General features: G+C 51.5%; 2 protein-coding genes across 2 annotated transcripts in view; both read right to left on the reverse strand.

The window, feature by feature from the left end:
• Tspear (thrombospondin type laminin G domain and EAR repeats) overlaps positions 1-18,281 on the reverse strand; it is a 147,957-nt gene that overhangs the window by 17,955 nt on the left and 111,721 nt on the right. Inside the window, exons 4-6 of the mRNA XM_050141940.1 lie at positions 3,024-3,262; positions 1,707-1,797; positions 216-372 (exon numbers count right to left, since the gene is read on the reverse strand). Of these exons, the coding sequence (XP_049997897.1) occupies positions 216-372; positions 1,707-1,797; positions 3,024-3,262 (487 nt within the window). The remainder of the gene's footprint in view (positions 1-215; positions 373-1,706; positions 1,798-3,023; positions 3,263-18,281) is intronic.
• LOC126499982 (keratin-associated protein 10-2-like) lies at positions 5,174-13,281 on the reverse strand. Its single transcript, XM_050139553.1, has 3 exons — positions 13,166-13,281; positions 12,555-13,099; positions 5,174-5,844 (listed from the first exon to the last, which is right to left on the reverse strand). Exons 1-3 carry the CDS (start codon positions 13,279-13,281, stop codon positions 5,174-5,176), a joined length of 1,332 nt encoding a protein of 443 aa, XP_049995510.1.

Genomic DNA, 18,281 nt, shown 5'->3' on the forward strand with positions numbered 1-18,281 from the left:
CAAGAAAGGTGATGGTCTTCCTGTAGGCTGGCCAATCAGAGTCCTTCAAGGGAGGAACAGGTTAGTAGTTCTGGCCTTTCTGATGGCCCAGTGTATCCTCCTGGCCACTGTGACACCTGCCCTTCTGTCACTGAGAGATGTACACTGGAGAGGCTGAGAAAGGAGCCTGTGCTCTCAGATGGAGCCAGGGTGGGAAACAAGCCCCGCCTACTAACCATAGGGATATTTCAGCACATCGTTAGCATCAGGCTTCTCTGTGAGCCTCTTCAGCACCCGGGGGATGGACAGTTCAGCCAGCCTGGCGTTCCTGCTGGGACATAGCCTTGGGGTGGCATCTGAGCCAGGCAGCAGAACCAGTTGCCTTATCAGGCCCTGCGGAAGGAGAAAGTGAGGTTCCACTGATATCTGCAGCTGTTGGGGACCTTGGCCCACATGGCCCAGTGGGTCTAACCTGCAGTGTGGGAATGGGTCTGCATGTGGATCAGGAGTGATGGCAGGCAATTGTTTATTGTTCTTAGTAAAGAAGGGACTGTCCACATGGAACTAGAGTGACCAGGCCACATTCCTTGTCCATCTCACCCAACTACTTTTTCATTCCTTCCTTAAATATCTACCCACCATCGATTCATTCATTCAACTATCTATCCATCCATCCCTCCATCCCTCCACCCACCCACCCACCCACCCATCGCTCCACCCATTTATTCATCCCTCCACCCATCATCCATCCATCCATCCATCCATCTATCCATCCATGTACCCATTTATTCATCCATCCATCCACCTACCCACCCACCCATTTAGCAGTCATCCTTCTGCCCAGTTACCCATGTCTATTCATTAATAACCAATAAATCCACCTACATATTCATCCCTCTATCTATTCACTTATCCACTTACCCATCTAACCACCCATTTAAATATATATATATAGCCACCCAGGCATCAATCCATGCATGCATCTATCCACCAATCACTATTTACCCATGCATGCATGCATGCATACATGCATCCATCTATCCACCACCACCCACCAATCCATGCATACAACTATTGACCTATCAGTTCTTCCATTCAATCATAACACAAGCACATTTCCACAGAATGATCACTATGTACCAAGCATGGTTGCAGATGCCGAGGACACCACAGAGAACTGTAGCTCCTAGTTGTGGAGTAGACTCTAGATACCATCTCAGCAGAGAGTACAGCACAGGTGATGGATGTGTGGGTGAACGGACAGATAGGTGGATGGGTGTGTGAGTAGATGGGTAGGTGAACAGAAGAGAGGATGAATGAGTGGATGGATGTGTGGGTGGATCAGTGGGTGATGAGAGGATGAATGGGTGGTGGATGTGTGGATGGATGGATGGATGGATGGATGGATGGATGGATGGATGGATGGATGGATGGGGGTGCTGACATACATCAAGGCCAGAAAGACTGGGTTCAAGCATCAGTTTATGAGCATGTTGGGGTCAGGGTTCCATGGTAGGAGGACTTGTGAGCAGGGATCCAAGAGTCTCAGGGAAGAGTGTGTGAGAAAATAGGAAGAGCCAGTGTGAGGGTCCTGGGGTAGACTCTGCAACCCCTTTGTGTTCCTGGTTCTCATTTAGCATTGATGGCAATCTACTATCTGAAGCATGTGACGGGCTGTCCCCAGAGCCCTTGGGGAGGGCTGCTGCTGGCAGGTCCTCCACACTCACTGTGAATAGGCCTTTGGTTCTCTTCCGGCTGCCAATGAAGAACCGGGCTCCTCTTACTGATAGGGTGGGTGGGAAGGGAACGTCAGCCATTCTGAAACATGAGCGGACAGTACTAGTACCATAGAAGAGGAAGGGCATACACCCCATTTGCTTATAAAGACAGGGGCTGGGTCTCACATGAGAAACAGGAGAGCATCCTAGGGCAGCTGTAATGACAGGCTTCACAGCAATTAGAGGTCCTAGGCCTGCAGAGCAGGGCCCTCTCTGAGACAAAGGAGGACACCTTGCCCTTCTGGCTCTAGTGGCCCCAGGTTTCCCAGCTGTGGCTGCATCTCTCTACCTCCATCTCCCTTCCCATTGCATCTGAACATGCTTGCAGCCTTTCCCTTGCCTCTGTGGTCTCTGCCACCTCATCAGAAACTGTCTCACTCAGCTGACATAATCTTGACTTGGTTTAAGACCCAGTTGGCAATTAAATGAACATTCATAGTCCCCAGGGGAGATGAGTTGGGGTACCCAGGACTGAGGCCCTTAAAGGAATGCATAGCAAGGATACATATGAGACCTTTTTGCTACCTTGGTGAACCTCCGGGACCTTCCTCTGTATCAGAACCTTGACCCATATAACCATTGTGTGCTTTTATACAGCCAGGGAGATGATGGCTACAGGTAGGAAGGAGGCACCTTGTTAGAGACCTGGGAGCCTCTGGAATGTGTTGGCTGTGATTGCTACGAAGGTTGAACTCACTGAGGAAGACATGAAAGATAGCAGGCCAAGAGAGGGACATGTGGCTGGAGCCACTGCATGAGGTGACCTAGCTCCTGCTTCCTCCAGCCTTAACCATCTGCTATAGTGCACCAAGCTCCAGGCCAGGGGTACCAGGCAGCCAATCCTCCACCCATAGCCCACCTCTACTCTGTGGCTAGGCATCCTGGCTCCTGAGCCCAGTCTGCAGCCTTGGAGCAGGCCTGCATTCTCAACCCAAGGCCCTCAGATCTTCCTTGGCCACAGTTGCTCCAAGTAGGCGATTTCTAGCCCCTGATTGGGCACCTCCATTTCACAGAGCTGTGTAGCAGCTCTATGGCCCCTGGCCTCATAATGGAAGCCTGTCTTCCATAAGGCCCTAAGGTATTCCATAATGCACCTAAGGCATCCTCCATAGCCTGCCTCAAGTAAAGGATCTGGCAGGGCAGGGGCAGGGGTGAACTTGCCTAGGACCCACCCCCCATGGCTCAGTGGCAGAACAGTCACTGCAATGGGTTGCTTAGATGACACACAGCATGGTTAATCTCTGGCATGAACATCCTGGTACCTACATGTCCATCGGGAAGCCACAGTCCATGGTGAGGGAAAAGGATCCTTGGGACACAGCCAAGATCAGCGTGTGCCATTGGCTGTCCACGAGGCCGGGGCTCCGGAAGGACACACGGGTCTGCCAGGCACCAGCCAAGTCCTCGGTGAGAAATAGGAAGTGCAGCTGTGTGGGTGAGTACCTCAGGCCAAGCAGCAGTGTGTGCCTCTCCTCCGCCAGCAGGGAGAGCAGGTATTCATTCTTCTGTGGAAACCAGGGCCAAAGGTGGGGCGGAGCTGAAGCAAAGGGAGGAGGGAAGGACCAAGAAGGATGTGCAAGGCTAACGGGGTGAAACAGTTGGGAATGGAGGGGAGAGGAGAGCAGGGCCTGGAGGGGGTGGGGAGAGAGGGTAGGGATAGGAAGAGGGTGGGACTGAGAGGAGGAGGTGGGGCTAGTCAGGGAGTGGGAGGAGCTGATGGCACCCTATCCAGCAGCACTTTCTGGGTGGGAATTCAGTGTGGCTCCCCACCCCAGCCCCCCAGCCAGCTCAGGACAAACAGCCTAGCCCATGTGCACAACAGAATGTTTTCAGCCTGTGGAGAGAAATAGGTCCTGGCCTGCTCCATCATGAAGGAGCTGGGAGGACCTCACACTGAGGAAAACAAACCAGGCCAGAAGGACAGGTGCTGCACCAATCTGCTTAGCTCCCCAAAGGCTCAGATTCATGCGGACACAACAACAAGGGTGCCAGGGATTTGGGGTAGGGGTGGGGAGGGGTGTAGAGCAAGAAGCCAGGAGTTCACAGGATAGCTGAGATTTGCTAGGTAGTATGTGAATGAACTCAGCACAGCCGGGATGCGCTCACAAAGATCACAGAGAGTTCTGTGATAGGTGTGTTTTATACAGTCAGTGAAGCAGAGTGCTACGGGCTATTTTCTGTCCACACATCTCACCAAACCGTCCTTAGCCAAACACAGGCAGTCTGACCAGCTAACCGGTAAGTTAGCTCTGCCAACAGCTGAGTGTATGCATGCCAATGTGTGCACACTTACTATTTTCCTTAGCAAGACTCTGCCCATGTGAACCTGCGTGCCAGTTCCACGCACCTGTCCTAAAGAGGGTGAAGGCTTGTGTGACCTTCAGAGTTGGCTCAACGCGCAGTATGCCTTGGTCACAGTACGGGACACTTGCTCAGGTTCCTTTGGGAACAGGGGCTCTTTCTGCTTCTGTGGCTCTCACAGTGGGGAGAAGTCTGTTTCCTGGAGACTTCCAGGAAATGGTTTGGAGCTTGGGAGCTGACAGGTGACAGAGAACAAGACCCTCCCAACGCTGTCCAGGGGATCGGGAGTCAGAGAAGGCCAAAAAGGAGCTAGGGATGGTGACAATGGGGAGGTATAGGGACGGAGCACCCTAATGCCCCCAACACACGCACCAGGCTCATGCTGGCTTGAGCTGTCAATTGTCAGCCTGCCCATTTTGTATTCATTATTTTGTAGCTATGACTAAACACCATGACTTATGAAGAAAAGAGTTCATTTTAGCTTAGGGTTCCAGAGGGAGAGTCCGTAAAGGTGGGAGATAAATGGCGGCAGGTGAGTGTAGCAGGAGGCCAGAGAGCTCATCTCTAACTGCGAGCAGAAAGCAGAGAGCATGGACTCACAATGGGCGAGGCCATCAGCCCACAAAACCTGCCCCCGTGACATATACCCTCCAGCAAGTCTCTAAACGTTTCTCAACTCCCCAAACAGAACCATGCACCAGAGACCACGTCTTCAAACAAATGTGCCGATTTGGGACATTCTTCATTCAAACAACTGGTGACCCCCAGGGGAGGTGGCTACTGTCCCTTCTAGAAACATTCCTGGCTACGAAGATGGGTATTTACTCGAACCACATGTTCCAGAGAATAAGAGCAGATCCAGGTGGGTAGAAGAGTTTATTGAAGCCATGGGCTGCAGACAAGCTGATGTCAGGGGCAGGTAACCAAAGCAGAGGGACTGGGAGGGAGGGCAGTGACACGGAGGATCAGCAGGTCTCCTGGGAAGGTCAACTCACAAAGGACAGGTTGGGGGCTTCATCCTGGGGGATTGGCTATCCCAGGTAAGGATCAGGCTGAGAAAGCTGGGAGGGGCCATAGGGAGGGACCTGAGCCAACTGGAGCCAGGAACAGGCCCATCAACAGCTGGACTTCTGGCCTGAGGAGAGGCCACAGCAGGCCTGGCTGGAGCAGGCAGGGCTGCAGATCAGGGACATGCTGGAGCAGGGCTTGCAGCAGCTGGGCTGGCAGGACGAGGCACAGCAGGAGGAGCTGGGCACACAGCAGGCAGGTCTGCACACAGGGCGGCAGAGCAGGGACACGCTGGAGCAGGGCTTGCAGCAGACAGGCTTGCAGCAGACAGGCACACAGCAGGAGGATTGACAACATGAGGGCTGGCAGCTAGACTGCTGGCAGCAGGAGGAGGATCCAGAGCAGACGGGTGTGCAGCAGACAGGCTTGCAGCAAAGGGTCACACAACAAGGTGAGGAGGTGCAGCATGAGGGCTGGCAGCTAGACTGCTGGCAGCAGGAGGGTGTGCAGCAGCTGCAGCAGGCAGATTGGCAGCAGGGACTGGACCCACAGCTCACTGGGGTGCAGATGAGGGTCAGGCAGGGGGCTGGGGCACAGCAGCTGGGGGCACAGCAGCTGGACTGGCAGCAGCTAGGTTGGCAGCAGCTGGACTGGCAGCAGCTGGGGGCACAGCAGCTAGGCTCACAGCAGCTCTCTGGGCAGTCATCCACCTGCCAGGAGGAGTTGGTGCAAGCGTCAGAGCAGAAGGACATGGTGGAGGTGGCCATGGTGGGGCTGACTGGAGTTGGGAGGTGTGAGCTTGAGAGTGTGCGTGAGAGTGTGTATGTTATGTGCTGTGCCGTCAGCTTTTATACCAGGGTATGTTGTCAGCCAGAAGCCTCTAGAACCTTTCTTCCTCATGGGTATTTTAAGCTGCGTCCTGAAAACCCTTGTTAATCTGTTTATTTACAGGCGAGTCACTCCTCCTGAGCCCTACGTGGTCCTGGCTAGGGCCTGAGGGTGCTGTGTGCTTGGTCCTCAGAGTGGAGCCTTGTCCAAGCTGGATCTGGCTTTGTGCACACACCACATGCCTCATCATCCAGGCTGCCCCACTAGGCAGTGAGGAATTTGGAGTTCCAGCCCAAGTAGGTGGGTAGGGTCATAAAACCTACTGGCTACACACACCTGGCAGGGAAGTATCCCTGAACCCTGGGGGAGACTATCCCAAGTGTCTCAACGTGCCACGGGTCTGCAGAGAATGAGACAGTGAGGGAAAACTAGAGGGAGATAGATTCTTCTAGAACGCAGGCTTTTCAGAACAGCAACAGAGAAAGGGAGCTGTGATGCAGGACTGGGACCCCCTGCAAGTGGAATGTCACCATGTGCTGTGTGCCCACATAGACTGGGAACCTGTGCCTTGAATGCATGGGGACACCTCGGGGCTTTCACACAGTCCAGCACCCACACTGGCAGGATGGGCACACCAAGATGGCGTCTCCCTGCGCTGCTGCTGCTTTGGGATGACTGGGGGTGCATGACACCAGAGGATAGGAGTGGGCTGAGCTTTAGTAAGAGGCTTGGAGAGCTCCTGCCTACAGAAAGAAGAGCTAAAGCCAGGGACAGCAAAAGGACACTTGGAACCAGTTGAAGCTTCTAACTCTGCCGGGGCAGCTAGCCTGCCTCCCTGGACCCATGTAGCTGTCAGTTATAAGACCCACTCCCCTTTCCTCCCCTCCATTTAACCCAGTCTTTGTGGTTTAAAATTTTCTTACCTCAAAATTCAACCAACGATTCCCACCAAGTTTATGTCTTTCTACAGCTCTATAGTTGCATTGTATCGATTTCCCACAGTATAGCTGGGAGATGTTTTGACTGTCTCCTGTTTACTACACGTAGGAATAAGGTGGTAGTCATTGTTGTTTGTGTTTGGTGTTTTCTATGATGGTGAGTTTTCTTTCCTCTCGAGTAAACCTCTGTGTACATTTCTTGGGTCACACGTGGGTAAATGTTTATCCCCAGGCTGCAGCATCCCTGAGAGGCAGGCCATTTGCACTCCGCGGCCGTGTGACCAGGCTGCACTCTTGGTTCTCTGTGTTTGTGCTGGGATGTGCTCTCTGGTGGCTGGCGTCGTGCTCGGTGTGTTTAAGGGACCCCTCTGCCCTGCTGCCTTGTGTCTGCAGAGCATCCTACACACAGTGTGGGCAAATGTGCTCCCCACGCTGGGCTTCTTAACCTCAGTGGCTCTAACAGGCTGTGGGGCTCCTCTACTGGGCTTGGCATTTCCCACCGAGACTCCCACCTGCTTCTCTCCTGCCAAGGCATCTTGGTAAAATGTGTTTTCTTTCTTTCTTTTGAGGAAAGGTCTCATATAGCCTAGGCTAGCTCGGAATTTCCTGTTTAGTTGAGGATGACTTGGAACTCCTGGTGGGATTTCAGGTGTGCCTCACCATGCCCAGCTCGTGTTTAATGGTTTAAAGATGAGAGTTTAGTTCCTGGAGGCCCGACTCATCAACCAGTCTCTTATACACTCTGCTTCCCACGCTGATCTGAGAAATCTGCTTCCCATTGGGGTGCGCAGACACTCTGCCTGTATTGTGTCCTAAAGGTCAGACATACTCACTCGTTCTCCCCCTCCCTCCCCTTCCTCTTCCATCCCCTCCCCTCCCCCTTCTCAGAGGTTTACTGAGCACATAGCTGGGGCAGCGGACTGGGCAGGGACAAGTGACCAGCTCTTTGTTATTTCTAGGTCAGGACCAATGGGGAGGCTCGTTGTTGCTCTGTGGGAAAATTTTACTAGAAAGTGCGATTTGTCCATATTTGTTCTCTTTTTTTCCCTTGTGCTGCTGATGGGTTCTTGTGATTACATATTAGTTTTAAAACCAACTTGCAGATTTCTGCAGCGATGCTCACTCAGATTCTGCTAGGAACCGGGAAAGTCTCCGGATGAGCGGGGGGCACCCCCTTCCTGACGTACTGAGAAGGTTTTCACCTGAGTTTCACAGTTTCCAAAGCATCTGTTTGGCCACTCAAGGGCTTAGCTTGGATGTGAGGACATCCGTCTCCCAGTGGTGATTGGCATTGATCGGCCTGGGCCTTGCTAGAGGTTAGGGAGAAGGTATGGCACATGGTGAGGTCAGCTGTGGGTTCCCAACAGGCATCAGAGTAAGGAAGTCTCCTCACCTGGGCATGTGGGGCTTTTATTGTGAAAGAACATTGGGCTATCCCAGCTACTTTTCTGCATCTATTGACAGGATGGTGTGATATTTGCCTTTATTATGTGTGGGACAATGGTTTTGCCTGTAAAGATTTGTTTCTTGTACTTGTTTGGTAAAATGCTGATTGGCCAGTAGCCAGGCAGGAAGTATACATAGGTGGAGCAGCCAAGCAGGAAGTAGGGGCTGGGCCACGAGAACAGGAGAATTCTGGGAAGAGGAAAGAGTCAGTCTGCAGTGGTCACCCAGACAGAGAGGAAGCAAATGAGAAAGGTATCAAGTCACGTGGCTAACACAGACAAGAATAATGGGTAAGGTTGTAGGATGTAAGAATTAGTTAATAAGAAGCCTGAGCTACTAGGCCAACCAGTTTATAACTAATGGAGACCTCTGAGTGTTTAATTGGGTCTGAACTGCTGTGGTACTGGGTGGGATAGAAACCTCTGTCAACATTATTATATCAATACAATGTATTATATTAATTGATTTTTCAAATATTAAACCAATGTTTTATTCCAGAGATAAAACACACTTAGCCACAGTGTTAAGCAGCTTCTATTGCTGTGACAGAATGCCAGAGGCAAATCGCTTATAAAGAGGAAAGGTTACTTGGCTCCTAGTTTTGGGAGTGTCACTGTATCTTAGTGACGTTTCTGTTGCTGTCATAAAACAGCCAAGGCAATTTAAAGAAGAAAGAGTTTCTGTAGGCCTATGCTTCCACAGGGCTGAGAGGCCACCATGGTGGGGAAGTGACTGGTGGAGAGGTAGCTGTGGCAGCTGGGGTCGCAAGCTGGGAGCTCACATCTTAAACCACCAGCATGAAGCTGAGAGAAAGTGACCATGAAACCTGTCTCCACTGACATGCCTCCTCCCACAAAGCCACACTTCCTGCTTCTCCCCAAACAGTGCCACCAACTGGGAACCACATGTTCAAATCCTGGAGCCTATGGGAGATATCTCATTCAAGTCTTTACACATCACGTGACTGCTTGTCTCGATGCCTTCAGGCCTGCATCAGGCAGCCTGCACGGTGGGAAACGCAACAGGAATCTGCTTACTTGTGGTGGCTGGGAGGGCAAGAAGACGGCCATAAGGTCCCAAGGTCCCCTCCAAAGGCATGCTCCGATGTCCTAGTGTGCTTTCTGCTGCATGACCAAAGCAACTTGGGGAAGAAAGGGTTTGTAGTTCATCTTACTACTCCACATTCCGGCCATCATCAAAGGAAGTCAGGGCAGGAACTGAAGCAGAGGCCGCGGGAGACCACCTCTCTCTAGCCGGCTTATTTCCTGCAGTGTGCTCAGCCTGCTTTCTTAAATACCCTAGGATCACCTGTGCAGGGGTGGTGCCTGCCCACAGGGAGCACCATGTATACTGGGCCGGGCCCTCTTACATCAATCATTAATCAAGAAACCGTCCCGCAGACTTGTCTGTAGGCAATCTGGTAGAAGCTTTGTCTCAACTGAATTTCCTCTTCTCCGATAACCCTAGCTACATCAAGCCAACAAAAGACTAACCAGCATGTCTAATGACCTCATTTCCTTTCATTAGGCCCCACCTCCTACAGACATCATCATCTCCTGACAACCAGAGGCTGAGGACCAAGCCTTCAGCACCTGGGCTCCGGGCACACGGAAGAACTACCGCACCCACAGCACTTGGCTCTGTTTCTGTGATGCTGGATTCCATGGCTGGGGTTTGCTGAGGGCCTGTTTGACAGAGATGTCTGTGTGTAGTATGCAAAGGGCCTTTAAAAAACAAAGAAGTGGACTTTAAAATGGGCAGGAGAGCTGGCGAGACCCCTCGCCTAAGGCTCTTGTCTGCTTGCTAGTCTCTGGGGATGGCCTCAGAGTGGCTTGAGATGCGCCAACCCTCTCCAGCTTTCAGAACAGGTTCTGCGGGTCGGTGCTGATGCTTCTTGGTCTATCTCCACCAGGGTCTTTGTTTTTCTTCCTTGTGCTTGGCTCTGCTCGGTCACTGACCTGAGGCCTTTCTCAGCACAGTGTCCACAGCTGTGAGCTTCTCCCATTGCAGGCATCCTGCTACCTCTGCGCTGTGATGGCCGATGCTGTGTCAACCTGACAGGATTTGGAATCATCTAGGGGACCCTTCTGGGCATGCCAGTGAGGGTGTTTCCAGGCCGGACTAACTGAGGGGGAAAGAGCCACCGTGAATGTGGAGGACACTATCCCCCGGGCTGGAATCTTGGACTAAATATCAAAGAGGAAGTGACTCGAGCATGTGCGAGCATTGCTCGCCGTTTCCTGACTGAGGACTCGGGTCGCCTCCTCATACCCTGTTACTCTGACTTCCCTGCCATGATGGACTGTGTCCTCAAACCCTGAGCTAAAATGAAGCCCTTCTTTCCTTCAGTTGTTTCGATCATGAATTTTTCACCATCAGAAAAGCAACTAACGGAAGGGGCACCAGGGCTCGACAGGGATGGGGGAAGGGGGAGGGTGGTTGCTCCCCATATCAGACAGAGGCCACCATGCACATTGCAGAGGACCCTTAAAATCAGCAATCAATCAACCTAACTCAAAAACTGGCAAGAGAACTGGACAGACCCCTTCCCGAAGAAGACACCCAGATGCCAAACGATGCCCACGGTGTAAACTAGGAAAACAGAAGTCACGGGCAGGGTGGGGTGTGTCTGTGATCTCAGCCATTCAGGAGGAGGATCACGAGTTTGAGGACAATTTGTGCTATGTAGAAAAACCAGAGAGAGTGAGAGAGAGAGAGCACGCGTGTGCACACGCGAGAGACTATGAAAGTATGAATGAGAGACTGAATCTGTATGCTTGTAAGAACGCCCCACATTCAAAATATCAACAAGAGATACTGGGGACGAAGGAGGGACAGAAACTTTCCTTCACTGCTTCTGGGAACGCAAGCTGACTCAGAGCTGCGGAAGAACTCGGTGGGCTCTTACCAAATCAAACACACCTCCAACCATCCAGCACTCCCACTCCCTGGGTGGTCACATCTCCACAGACATCTCTGAATGGATGTGCACACTGCCACCTTAGTCACAGTGCCAAACGCTCCACAGAGCCATACCGAGCCTCCGCTGGGAGGGAGAGACCCTGCAGAGAAGGGGAAACCCTGCCAAGGGAGAGACTCTGCCTCCAGAGAAGGGAGTGATGTTCAGCACCAGAGGAAAAGGCCTGTGGAGGGGCATGGACCTGGAGGGGCTTGGAGGGGCATGGAGGGACATGGAGGATGTGGGGGAATGTACTGGGACCTGGAGGGGCACAGAGCCCTTCTGATCACGGTTCTAAGTGTGTGTGTGTGGGGAGGCTGTGAAGGGATTACTGGCGGTTGGTGGGCAGGGAGATGCTGTGGACCCCCAGACCCTGAATTTCCTGTAAACAACTTGCTATGCTTGCACCTGCTCTGAGCAAAGCAACTTGTTTTCCTGTGTTTGCAGCTGCTCTGAGCAAGAGACCCTCAGGAGTTCCTGGTGGCAGGGGAGTGGTTTCTGGTGGGTTTGACTGGGGCGTGGCTATCAGTTAAGGATCCCTTATAGAAGCTGCCCCTGAGCACAATAAAGGAGACATACTTGTTTCAAGGATGACCCATGTCCCTGTCGGTCTCTCTGTGTATGTGTTTAAATCTCTAACCCCTTTCCCGGCTTGCGTACCATCCCGTAGTGCAGGCGCTACAGGGAGACTCCACAGGGCACCAGAGGACGCTCAGGACAGCAAAGACCCTGCAGTGATGGGGATGTGTGTATCAAAGTCCTTAGCAGCAGCTTCTCTTGACCTTCTCTGTGGGTGTGTCTGAGACCATCACCCACTGGACAGTGGGAGCCCTCTGGATGCTTGCACACCATTTCCAGATATGGGGGACTGTCATGGCAGGATCTTTCTTCCGCTTTGTACAAAGCCTGCCAGTGAGCTCCACTGGCCACACCTAGGGCAGGTGACCAACGTCTCTCACTATTGCAGGGCCACCTCCCCCCGCCCTCCGGGACAATCATAGCCTGCAGAGACTGACATGGACTTAAACCACACTTCTCACAGCATGAGATGAGATCCAGGCAGTTAGAAGAGTTTATTGATGTTCTGAAGGGCTAATGCCAAGACAAGTGACCAAAACTGAAGGAAGTAAAGAGGGACAGTGGCCCAGGTGGAGTTCCTGGGAGGCAAGAGGTCAGGTCAGGTCAGTGTAGGGAACAAGTTGGACCTCTGTCCTGGAGAGATGCCACATCAGCAGCTGAGAGAAATTGGGAGGAGAACATGAGCAGGGAACAGACAGATCCATCAGCAGCTGGACTTCTGGCCAGAGCAGAGGCCACAGCAGGCCTGGCTGGAGCAAGCAGGGCAGCAGAACAGGGACATGCTGGAGCAGGGCTTGCAGCAGCTGGGCTGGCAGGACGAGGCACAGCAGGAGGAGCTGGGCACACAGCAGGCAGGTCTGCACACAGGGCGGCAGAGCAGGGACACGCTGGAGCAGGGCTTGCAGCAGACAGGCTTGCAGCAGACAGGCACACAGCATGAAGGCTGGCAGCATGAGGGCTGGCAGCTAGACTGCTGGCAGCATGAGGAGGATCCAGAGCAGATGGGTGTGCAGCAGACAGGCTTGCAGCAGAGGGTCACGCAGCAGGATGGCTGGCAAGGAGAGCAGGTGCCGCAAGCTGGCTGGCAGCTAGACTGCTGGCAGCATGAGGATCCAGAACAGATGGGTGTGCAGCAGACAGGCACACAGCAGGAGGATTGGCAGCATGAGGGCTGGCAGCATGAGGGTGCACAGGAGCTAGCACAGACAGATTGGCAGCAGGGGCTGGACCCACAGCTCACTGGGGTGCAGACAAGGGTAATGCAAGATGCTGGGGCACAGCAGCTGGACTGGCAGCAGCTAGGTTGGCAGCAGCTGGACTGGCAGCAGCTAGGTTGGCAGCAGCTGGACTGGCAGCAGCTGGGGGCACAGCAGCTAGGCTCACAGCAGCTCTCTGGGCAGTCATCCACCTGCCAGGAGGAGTTGGTGCAAGCGTCAGAGCAGACGGACATGGTGGAGGCGGCCATGGTGAGGTTGGCTGGAGGAGGGTGAGGTGTGAGTGAATGAGTGAGTGTGTGTGTGAGTGTGTGTGTGTGTGTGAGGTGCTGGGTTGTCAGCTTTTATCCCCCTGTGCTGTTGTCAGACTTGGACTCCCTTCCTTGTTGGTGTGGCTCGTGGTCATCATCAGGGTGTTTGTTTGTGTGTGATGATGTTGTCAGGCCTGTCTGTTTCCTGCCAGTGAATGATGCTGGGAGCATTAGGGGAAGCTCTGTGAGCAGCGAGGTTGGGATGTCATTGGTGGGACTTTTCCCAGCCATCCTATGGCTGCAGAGATGTCATCTGGCATCCCTTCTCAAGAAATAGATGGGCTCAACCCAGTACTCCTCCAATAGCCTAGCTCTGGGAGAGAACAGTTCTCACTTCATGACAGTGCCCACGTGGCGTGGGGTGGACCCTTACCAGCCGGTGGGGTGAGGAAAGTGGAGAAGCTGGCTTGACAAGTAAATTTCTGTTTGCAGGCACCAGGAGGCCCAAAGATAGCTGAGACTTGTGGGACCAAATTTCTATCTCGGGAAGAGTCCTGGATGGAGCCTGTGTTACTGTGGATTTTCCTCTTGAGGCACTGACAGAGCTACAGCTCACTGGGAAGGGACCCGGAAGTCGACCAAAGCCTTTAGTGGTCTTAAAACCAGAGGGTAAAGCCCAGAGTCCAGGGCCTGCTAAAGTGGAGGGTCTGGGAAGCAATGGGCTTTCAGAAGTAAACACTGAAGCCTCCCCCAGGAAAAGCAAAGCCGGAACCAGATGGCCTTGCCTGCACCTCAGCTCAAGTGCACATGGTAAGATGCCCACAGACCAACTGTTTGTCAGAGACACAGTTGTGGTGATATCTTGCTTGTAACCTAATAAATAAAGCTTGCCTGAAGATCAGAAGACAGAGCTAGCCACTAGTTAACCATATGGCTGGGCAGAGAGAGGAATATAAGTTTGGGAGGAGACAGGAGCTCGACCTCTTTTCGGTCTGAGGATTTTGTAGAGGTGAGAAGTCTAGCAGCTGGTTGCTCTGCTTCTCTAATCTTTCAGCTTTCACCCCCTAATATCTGACTCTGGGTTTTTATTATTAAGACCAATTAGAACTCATGCTACACACGGCCATCACTTCTGAGCCAGATAGAAGCACCGGGGACTCAAGGGATCTTAGATTTTAGTTTTTACACAGTGAATTCTTGTCTTTGGTCAAGTGTTACCAGGCATTCTAGAAGATATGACCAGTTAACCAACAGTCAAGAGAAGAACAGACAAGAAAGTTAGACATCAAAACAGTCACACCTGGACTTAAGGCAACTGATGAGGCTGGGGATGTAGCTTGGTGGATGACTGTCTAGGATGTACAAAGCCCTGGGTTTGGTTCCCAGCACTACAAAAATAAAGAGGGTAACTATGGAGAAACACTTCAAAATCAAAAGGGTAACCATGGTGATGCTCTTGTTTCTCTTCAGATCAAACGAAGCGTGACATATCTTCCAGGAAAATTGGGAGAAAGATGGAGATTTTTTCCCCCAGTGGTAACTGGCAGTCCACAAATAAGAACCAAATCCTGGGAGTGAAGAACCCCAAACCTGGACTTTGAGTATGGTGGAATAGATGAACAGCATATCAGACCAAGTCCAACAGAAGGTTAGCGAAGGGAAGGAGCTGATGGGTGTGATGACTGAATGCAGGGGTGGGGAGGGCTGAAGTCGAGGAAATGGAGCAACAAGCAAAGGGACAGGGTGGGGAGGGAGTGGTTTGGACCCTAGGAGAGACAAAGGGATGGGGCGAGGTGAGGTATTGAAAGCAAACAGGAGCTTCAAACTGATGGAAGACGTTGATCCATGAGGACAAACAGAGTGTATTTTAGGTGTGTTTAAAAGAGTTCAGTAAAGCACTACATAGGAATCCACGTGTGTGCACATTGGAGCTGAAAAACAAGGACAGTAGTCGGTCAGCAGGGTGGGAAGAAGCGCCATGGTTGACAGATGACTTCTTGATGGGAAGGTGGAGACCAGGAGGCCATGGAAGCATCCTTTCTCATCAGAAAGAAAACAGGGACCACACTAGAGCTCTTTGCCCACTGAGAATGCCCTTGGGAGACGAGGGCCAGACACCAACATCCTCCATGTTGCAGGGGACTCCGAGAAAGCATTGAAGTATTGCCACTGAAGGGCGCATGGGTAAACCGAGCAACTCCAGGCTGTATCGGACAACTCACAAACCCTTGCAGAGGTAGAATGCATAGAAGCAGGATGGAGTTAGAAGGTCTCAACACACTGTGCTGTCCGAGGAGCAGTATGTCACATGACTGTGCTGGCATCTATGTTCTAGAGTCCCACATCTATAGCTGCTGTTTAACCACACTGTCCCCTGCTAGGTGGGAGCAGCAGCCAGGAACCAATTGGAGAGAAAAGAGAGGGAAAGTGGAGGAATGAAAATTCCATGCATGCGACCCCAAGCATGAAGCAAGGAGGTAAAGGGGACACAGCCAGATATACAGTGGGGTGGTCAGTTTGAGCCTGGCTACAAGGGACACACCGATACCCTAGTGGAGCTTGGGTGCAAACTCGTTCACGGAGCTTCGTTTTGTATTTCTACGATGACTTGGGAAGCAGTGTGAGACTACATGTGCTTATTGGCACCCTCAGTTCTGTCTTCCTGGAGGGTTCCATGGCAGTAGGTGAAACATGACTCTATGTCTAAGGCATGTCGGGAAAGGGTTACGATGAGGAGATGGTAGTGGTTCAGATGTGAGATGTCCCCACATGGTCACATGTTTGAATACTTGGTCCCCAGCGGGTGGTGCCATTTTGGAAGGTTGTAGAACCTTTAAGAAGCAGAGCCTGGCTGGAGGAAGTGTCACTGGAGGAGAGGGCAGGCCTTGAGGTTTTATAGTGGGTCCTGCTTCCATTCTGTTTCTGGACCAGTTGTCTCATACTCCAGCGTATACTTTTGCTTTACAATTTGCTGAAGTAACTTTGTCACATGTACTATGTATCAGAAGTATTCTATTAAGGAAGTGCTTGGGCAGTGATTTGACTGAGTTCCTTCAATGCGTGGTGTGGTTTGGATTTTAAATGACCCCAAAAGACTTAGTCCCCGACTTGTGGCACTACTAGGATGAGAGGGAACCCTTTAGGGGACGGACTTAGTAGTAGGAACATAAATCACCGAGGGTTTGCCTGTGAAGGGACCCTGGCCCTGTGTCCTTCCTCCTGTCTCAGTAAGATGATATTGTACATCTCCCCCACAAAACTGTGAGCCCAAAAATTTCTTCCTCCTTATGTTGTTATCTTGGGAGTTTTGTCACAGTCACAAAATTGTTTCCCCCTAAGCTTTGCAGCTGTTGTGTGTTTACCCATGGGGCTCAGCTCCCAGCTGACAGTTTCTGCCCTTCTCCCCTTCCTGTTGCACCTTTACTTCCTGTTTGCTCAAAGGTCAGCCACCAGCGGCTTGTCAGCATGAGCCCCTGCGGTCATGCCTGGGATCTTCTAGACTCCCAGGACTGTTTCAAAGCCCTAATTTCTCGAAGTCTTTGGTTCCCAGCTTGCCTTAACTCTTACCCAGGTGTTCCTCTTTACCCCGGGCAGCAAGGATGGGTCGTTCACACTTAGATGCCTGACTGATCCCTGCCCTGTGTTAAGCAATTTGGAGAAACTGAGACTGGCTCTTCAGGGAGCTTCAGACAGGTGAAGATGGATGCTTACATATTCCAATTTCCTTTCTATTGCCGCGAGAAAACGCTCCTACCAGGAGCAATTTAGGGAAAAGGATCATTCGACTTATACATCCAGGTCACAATCCAACACTGAGGGAAGTCAGACCAGGAACTCAAGCAGGAACCTGAGCAGAAAGCACAGAGGAACATAGCCTGCTCATGCTTAGCTAGCTTTATTTATTTATTTATTGAGATTGTATTATAGTTACATCATTTCCTCTTCCCTTTCCTCTCTCTCTGACACCTCCCATGTACCTTTTGGCTCTCATTCAAATTCATGGTCTCCTTTTTTGTAATTGTTGTTACACACAACACACACACACACATTTGTCATCTATCTATCTATCTATCTATCTCTACCTATCTACCTACCTACCTATCCCTAAATATGTAAATACAACCTGCTCACTTCATATACTACTACTTGTATAAAAGCTTTCAGGGCTGACCATTTGGTATTGGATAACCGATTGGTGTGTTCTTCCCTGGGGAAGACTATTTTTCCCACTCTTAGTTCCTTAGCTGCCTGTAGTTCTTTGTGTAGGATCGAGGCCACTTTAGAACGTCCATTGGTTTTGTCCTTGTTCGGCTTGTGTTTAGGCAGCAGTGTTAGTGAGACTTCATGGGTGTAGCAGAGACAATCTCACAGCAAACTCCTGCTCCTCTGTCTTCCAGTCTTTCCACCCACTCTTCCGCAATCATCCCTGAGCCTTAGATGGAGGAGTGTGTTGCAGATGCATCAGTAGGGACTGGGCTCCACAACTCTGCATTTTGATCAGTTTTCTGTTATTGTCTCTGTCTGTTGCAAAAAAGTTTTCTTGATGAGGGATGAGAACTATACTTATCTGTGGATATAAGGATAAACATTTGGAGTGTATTTAAGGATTAGGCTGGTTTAGACTTCACTAGCCCTGGGTATTTGGCTAGGTTTCCAGCCCCAGGCATGGTTTTCCTCTTGTTGAGTGGGTAGCTAGCTCTCTTGAATAACCAGAACCACCTGTCCAGGGAATAGCGCCCTTCTACATCAATTAACAATCAAGATTATCTCCCACGGATATGTTCAATATGATCATATCTCTCATTGGAGACGCCCTCCTCAGATGATTCTAGGCTGTGTCAAGTTGACAGTAAAGCTTCCTCAGAAGGACATCCACTCTGTTCCCAGGCACCATTCCCACATAAATTGCACCTGCTGCTCAGGACTGAGCCCAGGAGGGCAGGGTTGGGAGGTGACGGACACAGAGCTCTCCCAGGTGTGAATGGCATTTCCATGCTTCA

This window comes from Alexandromys fortis, unplaced genomic scaffold (genome assembly GCF_014885135.2).
Source record: "Alexandromys fortis isolate MF-2015 unplaced genomic scaffold, M_Fortis_MF-2015_v1.1 scaffold_9, whole genome shotgun sequence".
Taxonomy (NCBI): Eukaryota; Metazoa; Chordata; class Mammalia; order Rodentia; family Cricetidae; genus Alexandromys; species Alexandromys fortis.